At 39.4% G+C, this 15,996-nt stretch overlaps 1 protein-coding gene across 2 annotated transcripts in view; it reads left to right on the top strand.

Annotated features, from left to right (window-relative positions):
• Wdr11 (WD repeat domain 11) overlaps nucleotides 1–15,600 on the top strand; it is a 57,557-nt gene extending 41,957 nt beyond the window's left edge. For both annotated transcript variants that reach the window (XM_074078192.1, XM_074078191.1), the window contains 13 exons: nucleotides 1,994–2,100; nucleotides 2,468–2,582; nucleotides 2,976–3,147; nucleotides 7,203–7,311; nucleotides 8,376–8,438; nucleotides 9,569–9,634; nucleotides 10,368–10,545; nucleotides 11,148–11,243; nucleotides 11,770–11,935; nucleotides 12,667–12,764; nucleotides 13,195–13,340; nucleotides 14,072–14,152; nucleotides 14,684–15,600. In XM_074078192.1, the coding sequence (XP_073934293.1) occupies nucleotides 1,994–2,100; nucleotides 2,468–2,582; nucleotides 2,976–3,147; nucleotides 7,203–7,311; nucleotides 8,376–8,438; nucleotides 9,569–9,634; nucleotides 10,368–10,545; nucleotides 11,148–11,243; nucleotides 11,770–11,935; nucleotides 12,667–12,764; nucleotides 13,195–13,340; nucleotides 14,072–14,152; nucleotides 14,684–14,840 (1,554 nt within the window). In that variant the 3' untranslated portion in view covers nucleotides 14,841–15,600. The remainder of the gene's footprint in view (nucleotides 1–1,993; nucleotides 2,101–2,467; nucleotides 2,583–2,975; nucleotides 3,148–7,202; nucleotides 7,312–8,375; nucleotides 8,439–9,568; nucleotides 9,635–10,367; nucleotides 10,546–11,147; nucleotides 11,244–11,769; nucleotides 11,936–12,666; nucleotides 12,765–13,194; nucleotides 13,341–14,071; nucleotides 14,153–14,683) is intronic.
• The last annotated feature ends 396 nt before the right edge of the window (nucleotides 15,601–15,996 follow it).

The raw sequence follows: 15,996 nt of genomic DNA, 5'->3' as shown, positions 1-15,996 counted from the left end.
TCTCGGTGTGGCAAGTCTCTGTTCTCCCAAAGACTTATTTTGTGCCTGAACATAACTCTGAAAGAATGACCATCTTAGTAATGATCCAGCCTTCAGTGGAATTAGTTCATATTTTAGAGCAAATTACCTTCAGGGAGAGGTGATTTACATCTGTATGTTATATCAGATAGTTGGATCTATTATTTCTGGAATTAAAATGTTTTCTAGTGACTATAATGTAGAATGTAGGCAGAGGATTTATGTGTTTGTTTTAATCCAGTGTTTATCTTACTCATTCCCTAATGTACAGTATTAAATGTCATTTTGACTTTTTACATTTGACTTTGGTCCCAGAACTAGGACATATAAAAATGGTAAAAGAAAGGAGAAAGCTTGGCATGTTTGAAATCACGTGCCTACCGAGTGTCTATAGTTTGTTGCTTTATTTAGAAATGGAATGAATGATGGAGCAAGTACCTCTGCCTGGGCCAGCCTCATCTCTGACATCTGAGCATCCTTTCTCGCAAGTGGCTAGCATAGCAGTTCAGTTTGCTTTGGTGAGGCTTGGTTTTGCTTTGGTTCTCTTGGGGCTAACTTAGAGCCACAAAGCAAGTATGTACCTTATTATCTCCACATAGCTTATATCCTGTTAACTCTTAGGTTGAAAGTTCTGGATTGTCTATACAGTTGTATTAATGCATCACTGTGCAGCACAAAGCTGGTAACATTGATTTCTGGGCTTGTTTAAACTATAATATTCCAATTTTTTTACAGTTAAAAAATAAGATTTAAAATATGACCATATTCAATACTGAAAATAAACTTAAAGGCAAACTCTTAAAACATTCTGTTGATATGGTTGGGAAAATAGAAAGATGATCTGAGAGTATTGCTTGGAATATACAGAATTTAATGTGCTTAACATAAGTTTTTACTGAATTAATTCTAATACTTATTTCTTAATTCAGTTTTTCTTTTGTTTCTGGACTACCACTAAAATTTATACACTATTTTGTGTTGGTACCATTCTGTTAATGGTCAGTCATCAAACATTGGCACTTTCCTCCTCTGCACTGTAAATGCTGTGTGAATTTTTGTACTTTCAATGTGAAAACAAGATTTCTTTTAATAAATAATCAGGGAGAAATATTATTTAATAGCTAACATGTATCGAATGCTTACAGTGTGGTGGGCATTGCTTTAAGGCATTCACTTTTACAAATTAACATGGATATCAGTTACTCACATTTCATGAGCTTACCTGACCCTACTAACCATAAATCTAAGGAGCAAAAAAGGTTAAATAAATGTGCCACTGACCCCATACCACTTTAAGTGGTATCTGAGACCAGAGTCCAGCTGCTTAACTCCCTCTGACATCACTGCGGGCGTGTGCCAGAACTGCAAGTTCTTGTCTCCTATTGAATTGTTTGGATTCAGTACAAAAGAATTTTTTTCTTACAGTTGCATTTCTATATGTAACTTCTTTGTAGAGCCTCCTATGGATTCACGCTGTCAAATGTCTTTTTATTTAATAAGTAGTATCTTTTCACTTTCATTACTGCAGAAGTTTCCAGAAGATATCAGAGCTCTAGGTCACCTTTTCCAGTTGGAAAATTGCTACATAATTAGTTAGGAAACTGAGTCTCTCTTGGAATGCATTTATTTATCCTTTAGTGGTAAGAGATAAGTTTAGATGTCTTTCTTTCTAAGGTATTTATTCCTAAAAGACAGCCCTTCTCCATAAATCTAGCTTAGATAACTTAATGTCTCTCAAACTGAAATCTCCTATTTCTTCAGAGTTGAAATTGATATGCCACGTAGCTCTACTAGTGTCTAAAGTCTATGTCTTAGGATTTGGTGGCATTTATACCAAAGTAAAAGCCTTTATAATTAAGCTTTATTAAGAAAATCTTTGTTATTTCACCATGATGATTAAATAAAAGCATTTCTCTGTCCTGATGGCTTATCAGTAGTGAAATTTATGTTTGTTTCTGTTGCTGTTGTTTTGCAGGGAAGTATGGGTAGTATTACCTGTATCGCTTGGAAAGGGGATACATTGGTCCTTGGAGATATGGATGGAAATTTAAATTTTTGGGATTTAAAAGGCAGAGTATCCAGGTATGAACAAAGAATGAAATCTTTGCTAAAAAGAAAAAGTAACCATTGATGTGGTTCCATTGGAAGTTTGTAACTTGTAAGCAGGACTAGTAAACATAGCCAAGTGTGACTTGGATTCTTGGTCCCTTGTCACCTGAACTTGTGAGGAAGGTCCTTGAGCCAAGCTCTGGATCATTCACAGTAGCCCCTGCAGAAGGCGTGGGACATTCGTCTAGCAGATGTTAAAGAGCAGGCCCAGCCCTTTTCCCAGAATGTAGAGTGGTTCTCCCATCATCAGACCTTACCAGAAATGGAGGTAGGAAGGCACATTGGACAGTTTCTTGTGACTAGATACTACTCTACAACACAGTGGTGTTTTTGTCCTCAGAGGAATACCTACACATCGAAGTTGGGTAAAGAAGATTCGTTTTGCCCCTGGCAAAGGAAACCAGAAGTTAATAGCAATGTACAATGATGGTGCTGAAGTATGGGACACTAAAGAGGTAGGCCCAGCACTGTGACATAACAGTGGATATAGGGTAGACATAAACGAAGTCACCAGTCATAGGATCTGGTTTTGTTTTCCCCCTTTCGTGACTGAGAAATGAAACTATATAAGTAGGTATGTCAAGCTTCTTATTTTAAAAAGTATCTTATTCTTTTTAAATTCCTGCCTGTAGAATGTTTCTGTTCTAAAAGTGTCAGGTCAACAGATTGCTTGGTAGACTTATTGTTTTCACTGTGATTGAGACCTTTAAAGTATAGTTTGAATGTGGAAGATAGATGGCAAAGGCTGTCTGGTTCTAAATATGCCCTGGGCCTTTGCCCCAGGCGCTGTCTTCTTGACCATTTCATCTGTGATGATTGACGTCTTTTCCGTCAATTCATCCTTGCAGGTTCAGATGGTGAGCAGTTTAAGAAGTGGAAGAAACGTGACCTTTCGGATTTTAGATGTGGACTGGTGCACGTCAGATAAAGTGATCTTGGCATCTGATGATGGGTGCATCAGAGTCCTGGAGATGTCTATGAAGTCCACATGTTTCAGGATGGATGAGCAGGAATTAATTGGTAAGAGCTCTGATGAAAGGGTGCCTTGAAACACTGCTACTCTTTAGAGAACTGCTGCTTCATTTCAGTCTTACTGTCCAAGAATCTGAGTTTACAAAAATATGTGAACTTAGAGCTCCACTATCTATCACTGCTAAGATGCTATACTCACTGTAGTGGCAGGCCTGGTCGTTCCCAGCTCAGGTTGTGAGGTGTCCCTTCCAACCCTCTTCTCAGTGACTTGTTAACAAGGTAGAGGATGGTAAGTTCATAAGTGTGGCTTACTCAGAATTTAGAACTCAGCAGAAATCATGATGCTAGTGAAAAGGCTCCTGGCTTTTCAGTAATGAGCCTTATCTGTTCTGTAACCATATATTGTTGAGAAGTCATTTTGGAAAGTGTTCCAAGTATCACGTACTCTCATTCCTTTCTATGACTTGTTACATAACCAGTCAAAACAAAATATCTCAAATTTTGTTTTGAGACTTTTTTTTACCAGAATAAACAATGTTGTAGAATAATAGCTATATCCGACTTTTAAAAACAAGAGTGGGAAGATTGCAAATGCATACATCCATTCATTTATTTTTTTAGGTACTAGAGGGTTGAACTTAGGGCCTCACACTTGCTAAGCAGTAACTCTACCACTTGAGCTACACCACCAGTCCCAATCCGTCAGTTTAAAAAGCAGCTTCTATCTTATAGCATTCAGCTTTTGTTCATCTTTGGAAGATACTTTTGGAGGAAGTCAGTGATTCTGATCAAAATTAAAAAAGAGCAGAGACTTCCTACATTGAGTATTCTCTCATCAGACCTTTAGTGCATACTGCAGGCTCTATGATTTGTAGAAAATGTCTTCAGAGGCTCATTTAGTCATTTACTGACTCAACTCTGGGAGTTGTCTGTGCTGTTAGTTTCCCTCGGTGGTTGGCCTTGAGAGCCGTAGGGTTTTGAAAACCTGCCCTTTCTCAAGATACTGCTGACTTTTTGCTGGTGTTGATCGGACTGTCCGTAACTTAGTTGTAGTGGTCTTTGGTTTTTGTCACTGTCATACCTTGCCCAATATATTTGAGTACCAGCACTTACTACTTTGTAACTGTGACTGCCCTCAAATATAGCCAGAGTTAGATATTGTATTCCCAGATCTGATTGTGAGTCATTCACCAGTTTTCCAGAGGTGTCCAGACCTCCTCCCAGGGAAGGGTAAGCAGAAGTACTCATTCACACTTAAAGTTACCAAGAAAATTGAGAGAAATGTATTTTTTAATTTAGTTACTAATTCTAGGTAAAAAAGTGTGGAAATGCAATCTAAATGTTTGAAAACATTTTCTTTCACCATTATTTTAAAATTTGAATCTAAAAAGCTCCAAAACCATTTTAACTTATTCATAAATTGAACCGACTGCAGAATTGGAGTCCCTCGTATTAACCCCGTGTGGCCAGATCATAGTTTCTTTAAATTTTTTCCTAATGTTAAAAATAAATATTCCTGTCTAATCTTCAGTGATATAGTCTCAACCAGAAAGGGGGAACTATTTAAAATAGAATGGGGAAAGGTCAATAAAGCTGTGGATATAGTCTACAAGCTGAACTTGAAATTGAGACTAGCATTCAGTGGTTGTATATTACCAACATATATGTGGCTGACTTGGTCTTAAAAATAAAGATGAATATGTTTCTATTCTGGGAAGTTAAAAGTATGTTATGAGCTTATTGATTTAGGATAAAATAAAATCATTTTAGGCCATATGTATTGACACATCAGTATTTGATACACTTTCTTCAGTTTTCCTGGATGACAAGTAGGGAAGATCATAAAATACTCACTTGTTAGAACAGCTTAGATGTACCTCCTTTCCAGTCAGGAAGATTGCAGTCCCTGTTGCTGAGTTGTCTGCTTTGATATAAAATGTCTTTAAAATCTTAAGTTTTTTAACAGCATCTCAAGGGAATGCAAGAGTGCGAGACTTTCTGAATAATGTGCTAGTATAGTGTAGTCTTTGTATATAATGCACATGCGTTAAGTGGTCCTGGCATGGCGTCAGGCTCCTCATCCTTGCTTACTCCCCACCTTCAGCCACTGCTGAGCGTGTTTTTCCTGTTCAGCACATGCAGAAGGTAGGAGCCTTCATGACACCTTGGGTTTGTTTTTCCCATAACCCAGGACTTGTGCTCACTACTATAGCATGCTCACTACTATATCATCAGCCCTGAGGCCCTAGGCATTTTTTAAAAGGATAGAGCTAGTGCAGTATTTGGGAAATAACCAAGAACTTTTGAATGTGTACCACATTTTCAGTGATTCTGTTGAATCAATATTAAAAATCTTGGGTATGAAAAAAGTGGTATTAGAAAATTCCTGCTGGGCACGGTGGCTCATGCCTAAATGCTAGGCACTTAGGAGGCAGAGATTGGGAGGATTGCATTTTGAGGCCAGCCCCAGACAAAGTTTTTGAGATTCCATCTCAACCAATAAAACCTGGGCACGGTGGTGTATATCTGTCATCCCAGCTACACAGGCAGTGTAAGCAGGAGGATCGTGGCCCAGGCTGGCCTGGGCAGAAAAACACAAAACTATTGGAAAGATAACTGAAGTGCTGGAGGCATGGCTTAAGTGACAGAGCACCTGCCTAGCAAGTGCAAAGTCCTGAGTTCAAACCCCATTACTGCTGGGGAAAAAAAAGAGTAAGAAAAAGAAGAAAGAAGCATTCCTGACCATTTTTCTGATTCTTAAGTTGAAAAGTCTACATAAAATATTTATCTTATTTAGGTTTTATAGCTATATAGAATGAATTTTTCTAAAGTAGCATGCTTAATAGTAATATAAGCCACTTGTGTAGTAACCATGTTTAAGGAAGTAAAAAAAAAAAGAGATGAATTTAATTTTAATCAAGATTTAATCCAGAATTTTATCATTTTAATGTGTAACCAATATTAATAGTTACTAATGAGATTTTTGCCTTTTTTTGGTTCTCAGTCTTAAGTCCAGTGGGTATTTTACATTTGCAAAATAAGATTAATTACCTTTCGATTCAGAGGACAAATTTTCAATGGAAATACTTGAGCTATATTAAGATTTTATAAAATTTTCAGTTGTCCAAGTTATTCCAAACATACTTAAAAATTATTTAGTGACTGACTCAAGTATCAATATTTTTATTTAAATAAAGTAAACATTCATTTTGTTTTACTAGCCATCTTTCAAGTGCTCAGTAGCCATGTATAAGTAGTGTTGTCATGTTGGATAGCACAATCCAAAGTTGATGTGGATCATTTAGGTAAGACAACACCATTGAGGACTTGGATTGTTTTAAATAATTGATATATTTGTGGAATAGATGACACAAGAAAGGCTCTGCAGGAGTTAGACGGGTAGTGAGGCTGAGCAGTGCAAGTCTAGATTAAAGGTCAGGAGTCTCATAGAATGAAGGGTGTCTCAGTATAGATGCTGGGCACTGGGGCCTTTGATCCTGTCTCTTTGCACTGGGACATGTTGGAAAACAGGCAACTCTTCTTTATTAGTGTCTTGACTAAGCAAACTGCAGGACATGGAGGGGCGGGTACCAAGGCCCTGAATGAAGAAGATAACCCCTTATTCAAGGGCCAACTTCATTAGTGCATCCTGGGAGTACCAGTGATCAGGGAACACCCTATCCCTCAGGCACAACCTCAGGGTTGTTGGGCCATGTTAGTTTAATAGTCTCAGAAAAGCAAAGACATCGAGTAGCACAAGAGAGCAAGTAAATGTAGTATTTTTATCATTTTAAATGATGAGCTTTAGTGGTATCTGTTGAGTCATTTCTTTCAGTCTTTTATTCAAGTAGTACCAGAGTTTTATAGCACTTAGGATTCTCAAATTTTAAAGGGAAGAAGGAGACTATATTAACTGAACCTGAAGGCAGAGAGTATCTCTGCTCTTAACCTGTTTCCCAGGTAGGGCCTCCATGGAATATACTCTCTCAGTTTTACCAGCTTGACACATTGTTCTCTGCTGACTTCACTGTAAATGGCCTATAGCTAAAGCTTCGTTATTAGTATAAAAATTAATTTCATAAAAAATTTTTATTGTTGTCTAGAGCCTGTATGGTGCCCATATCTCCTTGTTCCAAGAGCTTCCCTTGCCCTCAAAGCCTTCTTGTTACATCAGCCTTGGAATGGGAAGTATTCTTTGGACATTTCTCACATGTAAGTTATTTCATTTTTGTTTTCCTTTCATATCTTTCTTGGTGTTGAAGGATACCCATAAAAATTAACTGTGGCCAGAGCTTAAAAGGAGTGAAGTCTTAAAATCAGTCCAACAGAAGGTAGAGACACTAAAATGATCTCTAATCTGCCTCTCATTTCCATGCTGTGGGACCTTTGTGGAGGTGTAGGTCAGTAGGAAGCTACGAGTGCACAGACGGCACCCAGGTTTCTGTGTGGTCTTTTTAAGGTCTGAACATGGTGCTTCATAGAAAGGAAAAGGATCAGTGTAAAGAGAGCCTGTGGAAGCTTGGGGCCCAGGCTTAATTCTTCTAAGAAGGCACTTCAGTGGGCCTGCTTCAGAGTTTGTTGTGTTGTTTATAAATACCTCTGCCTCACTGCAAAAGTATAGTCACAGAAACTGTTACCAGCAGTCATTAATTAAATCCACAAACATTACTGAATTGGCTCCATGTGAAAGGCACAGTAGACATGGGATGAGGGAATTTTCACAAATGTTATATGGTGTCTATTGCCTAAGACCCAGCTACTTAGAGAAACCGAATGGCCATTCTGGGGCCCCTCGTTCAAGGGCTGACTTTAATAGTGCATCCTGGGAGTACCAGTGATCAGAAAACACCCCATCCCTCAGACACAACCTCAGGGTTGTTGGACCATGTTAGTTTAATAGTCTCAGAAAAGCAAAGACATCGAGTGGCACAAGAGATGCACTTCTGCGAGCAGAATGAGCAAGTTCCTTTAGTCACTGTAGGTTCTTTATTGAAAGGAATATAAGCCTGATGGCTTACAGAGCCTACTAGTAAATTTTCTGGTCTCTTGGAAGCCAAAGACACTGTTCATTTGTTTGTTTTGATTCAATAGATGAAAGCAGACATACAAATGATTGTTTGGTCCTGAGTACATTGTTGGTGCTGGTCTGTAGCCATGTTTTTAACAAAGGGCTGCAAAAAGGTTATTTGTATATTCAGACAACTCTTAATCTGATAAGGAAATAAGTAGTTGTAAGTGAAGAGATAATTAACTTGTTCAAAATCTTTTCTGTACAGTGATTATCCAGAAAATGAAGAAATAAAGATTCTCCTTCAAGAGCAGTTGAATTCATTGTCTAAGTAAGCACTTTGTATTGCATTAGAAGATGAGTATGAAAAAAGGAATATACATTAATTTGAACCTTTCAAAATCAAAATAATTTGTTTAAGAAAATGTTAATGGCCCAAGGAGAGACCACTCTGTTCAGAGGTTTAGATTCTTTGTTTTAGAGAAAAAGGACCTATTTAATAGTTACAGGGACAGAGCATTTGCCTTCACTAAAGTCGTATCTACCAGATGCTCTGATCTCACATCAGGGCAGGACCAGGAGCAGTGGTTTGAGGTCCTTATACTCCAGCTGCTTCTACCAGGCCTCCCCCGTGGAACCATGTGCTAGAGAAACAGGTGATTCTGTATCTGCTTCCCTCTTCTAAACTGAGTTCCATGTCAAGTGCTCTGTTTGAATAATTACTACTAGATTAATATGTTCCCTAAAGCCAAGAGCATTTAAAATCAAATATTAGATAATATTACAAAGAAAGGAGAAAACTATGGTTCCACACGTAGTTCCTGGTAAAAATATGGTATGTTTTTGGAACCTAGAATCTGCCACCTATAATATAATATTTAACAAATTGAATATTATAGAGGGTTTCACTTGATGGCAGATTCAAAATAATTATTATTTTCTGTATCCCAAGATTAACATTTATGTTTAAGTGGGGAAGTAAATAGACATAAATAATACCTTCTGCCTACCTTAAAAATACTCTTTATTGAGCTATTATTTTACAAACATCAGGTGTAGAAATATTAGCCATTCTTTCTTAAATATTTTACTTTTGAAATAGTTTCAAAATAAATTATGAATGCCATCTTTTCTAAAGTGCATAACTGTTCCTGATGATTTGCAAAATAATTTTACCAACAGTGGCCTCCTTGTTCCTATAGTTAGGCAACTGATCATATTTTCAAAAACATGAGATGAGCTGCTGCAGGCCTCTAGAGCTGAGTCAGACCCCAGCCTCCTGGCGGTACCACTTCTCAAGGCCCTTTAAGCTTTTGTTATTGGGGTGATGGCAAAGTGACGTTGCCTTTGTCTCCAACATATCCTTTGGCTGGAGTATTCCATTTCAAGAGTGAACTGATTTATCTCCTTTATTGTTTCATTCAAAATGTATCTTACCTCTGCCTGGATTCCTGTCTGCAGTGACATAAAGAAACTCTTACTGGATCCAGAATTCACACTCTTGCAGAGGTGCCTGCTTGTTTCCAGGTAACTGTTTGAAGGGTTCTGTGTAAGACATAAAGGATTTCAGGTTCATTTCTCTCTTAGTGAGGTTTATAAAATGTATGATGAAACTCTTCTATACGTAGAACAATATGAGTTCTTCCTGTAGATTTGACTTAACAGTTATTTTTAAGAGTATCATACAAATAGGGGGAAAATCAAATTAACTTTTTTTTCAAGTTACATTTTAAACACAAAGTCTAGCACTTCTGTAGTGAAAGGACTTTCCCTTGCAGGCAGCATTTTAAAATATGCTTTAAAATATCAGATACAAACAGCATGTATTTAAATGTACTGATTATTTTTAGAAGCAATAGCTTGTACTTTCTTACTGTACAGCAGAGTTGTCACTTATGAAAAAGACATTTCCCTCCATGCACCTCATCTAGCCAAGTGACCCCAGAGGCAGTTATTCTACCATGAAGCTGCAGCCCAGATCATGTGCTAATGGCAAGCCAGGTAGACAGCTGTTCTTAGCATGACAGAGAGCTGTTGGGTCTGAAGGGGCCTGTGCAGTCAGGCCCTGCCTTGCTGGACAGCCAGTAACAAGGTTGGAGAACTTGCTTCTTTACCCCATCCCCAGCAAGGCCCTACACCCATGTCCTAATGGACTTCAAAGTGACGGTACAGTGTTCCCATACTAGGGCCACCTAGGGAGCCCTGTCCAGGCCCCAGCTTGCTGTGAGTGCAGAGGCGAGCTTGGTTTCACCCTTCTCAGGCTTTATGGTGATGAGTCGGAGCTACACTTCTGGACGGTAGCAGCTCACTACCTGCACAGCTTGTCCCAGGCCAAGTCTGGGAGCACCACAGCGACCAAGGAAGCCACCCCTCGGGACAAGTTGAGCAACCCACTGGACATCTGTTACGATGTCCTCTGTGAAAATGCCTATTTCCAGGTATTACTCTGCACCTGCCAAAGCCTTTAGAGATACCATCTTGATTATTCGTGTCCTCTGAAGTATCTTAAACTTGGGAAATGTCAAATCAAAGCTCACATTATAAAAAAAGTCTTCTAGCACATTGGTGTAAAAAAAGGTCAGATTCAGGACTTGAGAAGTCCTGAGTTCTAAGCATTATATTAAACACAATTTTTGTCTTAAATTTCTTAACTTTTAAGAAAGTTCATTTTAATTCTCTCACTTAAATTTTCTATAAGTAAATATTTTTTATTTAAGTTTGCTATGTAAAACATAATGGTAGCTTCATAATTTAATCTTCAGCAAAATCCTTCAATACACACTGGAGTTTTTCATCCATTTGTAGTCAAGTGCCAGCTTCTTGAGCAGGCAAACAAGCACACAAATGAGAATACATTTCAACATTTTTTTCTTTTGAAATTCTTACTAAATTGTTGAATTTCCATAAAGTTACTGTCTAGTAAACTCAGAAGTCAAAATTATGTTTCTTAAAATGACTTTATAAAAGTACAGTGAAATTTCAGTAATTAGCAAGTCTTATAATTCAGCCTCAGTCTTTCTTTGTTATTTTTCTACTCTAGAAATTTCAGCTAGAAAGGGTTGATCTACAGGAAGTAAAGCGGTCAACTTACGCTCACACCAGGAAGTGTGCAGACCAGCTCCTGCTCTTGGGTCAAGTGCGTCAGTTTTTGTATTCCTTTCTGTGCTTTATGGACTTGTTAATTGATTGGTATCTCAGAGCATCATTATACTACACATGTATAGACATATATGTACACACATTTTACATATATGGAGCCCCCTCTTCAGTGTATCTGCTTCCCTGTACATTTAGACTTTCTTTAAAAATAATACCACCAGACATTGTGAGAAAGGATAAACATGCCTAGCCAGCTTGTAACTTTGGCTTCTATAATGTTCAGTGAACACCAGCTGTTTGTTTTGTTTTGCTTCTTAACTCTGCATCAGTTGGTGCAGAGGTGAAGTGGGCAGTCACTTCAGCACCTGTCCCCAGGCCAGGTTTTATGTTGGCTTTGAGAACTTTTGTTTAATTTTTATAGGTGAAAAGAACTTACTTAGAAGCATTTTTTGAAAAAGTGCATCTTCCTTAAGCTGTAGACTTTGGCATTCCATATTATGAATTTCACAAGGTTATGTTGGAGGAAGATGTTCCCATAATCATAAAACTGTTTCTCTTATTAGACAGACAGAGCTGTGCAGTTGCTGTTGGAAACAAGTGCAGATAACCAGCATTATTATTGTGACTCACTGAAAGCCTGTTTGGTCACCACTGTCACTTCTTCAGGCCCCTCTCAGAGCACCATTAAGCTGGTGGCAACTAACATGATTGCCAATGGCAAGTTGGCAGGTAAAGCACATTGCACTGTGGCTCATTTGCTCAGCAGAGCGGGGGTTGAGGACATGTCTGTCTTTTCATGTACGCTGAGTAAAATGGAAAAAGTGTTGCTAACTGTTTATAGAATGAACGTGTTCTAGGCATGAGGGGGGGCAGTATTAATAATTGCAAAGACAACAGGTGTAAGTGGAGAACCCTGGGCCAATAGAACTACAGAACCTGTGCGTGACTGCGCCTCACCTCTTTACTCTGGGGATATGTTTGTGCTTACTGCCCTGGTTACTTCAGTAGTATATTGTAAGTCAGTAATGTCTCCATTGGGTTCAGGTTGTTTCCTTTATCCAAAATACTTACGACCAGAAGTGTTCCAGGTTTTGGATTTTTTCAAATTTTGCAATATTTGCACATATGTAATGAGGGATCTTGGGAATAGAATCCAAGTCTGAACATGAAATTCTTGTTCATGTATGCCTATATGCATAGCCTGAAGGTAATTTTATACAATATTTTTAATAATTTCATGCATGAAACAAAGTTTCATGAATTGGAATTTCCCACTTGTGGTATCATATTGGTCCTCAAAAAGTCAAAGCACTTTGATTATACATTTTGGGGGTTAGGAATGCTCACCTTGGGTAAAATGCTCAGGACTAGATGAAGTCAAATGGGGATTTTACTTTTTAATGATTTGTCAAAGAGAATGCTGCAGTGCCAGATGACAGGGCTTCTCTTCTGTCTTCCAGAGGGCGTTCAGTTGCTCTGCCTGATAGACAAGGCTGCAGATGCCTGCCGCTACCTGCAGACCTACGGCGAGTGGAATCAAGCAGCCTGGCTTGCAAAGGTAGGAGACTGCAGTAGGTGGTTTGAGCATTTGGGATTACAGAGCTCAGTCTTGAACCTCTGGCTTGTCATTTGGATGCATGGCCTGCAAACTGTTTTACAAATAACTTTCTGAAATTCTCTTTCTCCCTCCTACTCTTTGAGTATAAGTTACATTTCTTTTTAATTGGAAAATAGAGTTTGCATTGGTAGTAATTAAGTGAAAGTAGCTGCCTCCTCCTGCTGCTGGGGTCTGATCCAGCCTGCAGAGGTGTTGCCAGGCCCCTGGGTCCTGCAGGCACAGGTCGTTATCACTGCCATTCATGGGCAGTGTGTGTTAGTAAGGCAAAGCCTGGCATTTGTTTCTAGGAACAGACCTCACTTTGATTTCATTACTTTTTTCTTTGTGCAGTGCAGGATGCTTTTGTTTCTAACATAGGCATCTTTCTCAGGTCCGTTTAAGTTCTGAAGAGTGTGCTGATGTTCTAAAGCGGTGGGTTGACCACTTGTGTTCTCCACAAGTCAACCAGAAATCAAAGGCTCTTCTGGTCCTTCTTTCTCTGGGCTGCTTTTCCAGTGTGGCAGAGACACTTCACAGGTACACCCCATATGTCATGGGCCACTTGGACTTGCCCAGGATTGATCACTTTGTTCAGGCTCCAGAGGATGGTTGGTAGTACTCGATATGCCTAGTGAAAGGAGACATGCACGTTTTAGGCTTATTTTTAATTTTAGGCTTATTTTTAAAAACACAAAGGGCGATAGAGCTGTCTATGGCCATTAATTCTTCATTTAGTCTAGGAACTATCCAAACCTTGTAAACACTTATTTTTAAGGAATATGGAAATCTGCAGAGAATTGGGTAGGGTTTACTTTTGAGCAGAACAGCTGAGAGGAGTCAGAGGGGGTAGGAAGTATGGCAAGGTGGGGTGTTCCCTCTGAACAGCTCAAGGGGGGAACACATTGCTTCTCATGGAACATTTATTTATTGAAAACCAAAGGAGGTAGGTTGAGGCAAATATGACAGATTTTTTGTTGAATCTGGACAGTGGTTGCATAGTCCTTGTCATGGCTCTATTGATGTCTGTGACTTAAAGTATTTGATAGTGTGCTTAAGTATCAGTAACAGGCTTGTGGTTGGGGATATTGTATGTTCTCCTGTCATTTCTTTTATACACTAGGACTTAGAGAGGTAGTGGTGTGACTCACAGAGCAGATGGTTTCCAGGAAACTGCATTCATGTCTTCAGATGGAAATGTAACCTTGGATGCTTCTTCCACTCAGGACATAAATCATGAAGACTGATTCTTATTTTGTTCTCTTGGGCAGCATGAGGTACTTTGATAGAGCGGCCTTATTTGTGGAAGCTTGTCTCAAATATGGTGCATTTGAAGTCAACGAGGACACAGATATCCTTTATGTGAGAGGGAAGAAAGTGATGTGAGTGTAGTTTGGAATGTCTCTTAGTTTGCTGCCTGGACAGGAGTTGTATTGTGCTGAGAAATACTCGTACTCTGTTTCATCAAGGCCAGGAGAGAGGGAGAAATGGGGGGAGAAAGAACTGGGGAGCGGTGTCATGCTGACATCAGCGCTAACTGCTCCCAAACTGCTAGCCTTCCAAAGACAGTCACATGGAGCGAGGCTGTTGGGTGAGTTTCTCTTCTGTCAGATCCTGTTGCCTATCCTCAGTTGGGAGGAGGTGGTGGGAGAATCTGGGAGGATGTTGGTTGGGTCTTCTAGAAGGAGGGCAATGGCTCAGCTGGCGCAAAATGCAGTGATGGTATGGATTAAGACATTGCCTCCAAAAAAAACAGGTGCTGCTCACCATGGGCCCCGAGTCTCTGTCGAGCACTGGAGGAGCTGGCTCTTCTGTCCTTGGGAGCGTGTGAGGAGCGTGTTCCCCACCCTTTCTGCTCTTCTTGTCCTTAACCATGTCTTACAGAAACTCACTGCTGCCGTCTATGCAGACTATGCACGAAGCTTGAAGAGCCTTGGTTTTAAACAGGGAGCAGTTCTTTTTGCTTCAAAAGCTGGAGCAGCCGGCAAAGAATTATTGAATGAGCTTGTGTCCCACAAGGAAGAACTAACTGAGGAGTGACAGGCTGTGTGCTGGGGGTCTGATGTTGAAGGCACAGTAGGAGGGGTTGCTGACATGGCCATGGTCACAGTCGTCCACACCCATGTGGAGGATGGTCCTTGTGAGCACTTTGACTACTTCTAATGCCGAGTGTGCTCAGAGTGTGGAGGGAGTGCTGATGCCAGGAGCTCAGAAAAACACACATCTAGAGTTTGCGTGCAACATTTTATACTTTGGGAGAAAAAGCTTTAAGATCTCTGGAAATACTTTTAATTTTTTTAAACTTAAAATTCAAGAGATTGAATTGCTTTTCTCATTAACTAACTTTCAAGATGTTTGAAAAACGTGTACTAAAAACTTTGTGAAGCCAGTTTTCAAATATGTGCTGTGCTTGTGTTTATATACAATCATTCCAGATACAAACATGGAAGAAATATTTAAAGATAGCTTACCGAAGTGATTTTTGTTTTCTTACCTTGAAAACACTGTTGATTCCTTGGTTTAGGTAGTGGCTGAATGTTGTGATTTTGGTCTCATAAACTCATGGGAAAGTCTTTGCTTTGTGTTTGGTTTCAGTATGTGTGGTCTTTGATAGTTTGAATTTTAATTCTCCTGTGATACATTACAATAACCTCATTTTGGAGTCTCTTTGTACTTTAATTTTCTGTCTTTGTGGTATTCCAATAGCTGAATATATGAGACATAACTATCATAAATTATTGTTGAGAATTTAAATGTCTATAACTACAAAAGTGGTAAATAAAAATTCTATCCAAGTCTTTGTGAGTTTGGGGGACTTTATGGTTTTTTTCAGACAGGATCTCAATCTCTTGCCCAGGCTGACCTCGAACTTGCCATCCTATTGCCTCAGCCTCCCAGGTAGCTGGGATTATAGACATGCATCTCCATGCCCAGCATCTAGGCCTTTGTATCCTCTGTGTTGTACACGAGGCCAGATGGTGTCTTGCCTCCTCGGGAGTCTTCCAGCTTCCTAGCCTCCAAAGTCAGCACAAAGCAGTACTGACACCCTCCTGGGGCATGACTACATCTCAGTTCCTGAGTGGGATCTGTGTTTGACTCTTGGAGGTGAGACAAAGGCATTTCTGTGTTTCCCTTCCTGGGGCCTGCAGGGTGGCACATAGGAGGGTTTGATTTTTAGGTAAACTCATAGCCTCTC

Source organism: Castor canadensis, chromosome 7 (genome assembly GCF_047511655.1).
Source record: "Castor canadensis chromosome 7, mCasCan1.hap1v2, whole genome shotgun sequence".
Classification (NCBI taxonomy): Eukaryota; Metazoa; Chordata; class Mammalia; order Rodentia; family Castoridae; genus Castor; species Castor canadensis.
Note: the sequence above shows the minus strand (reverse complement) of the source record. Positions and strands in the feature narration are given on the sequence as shown.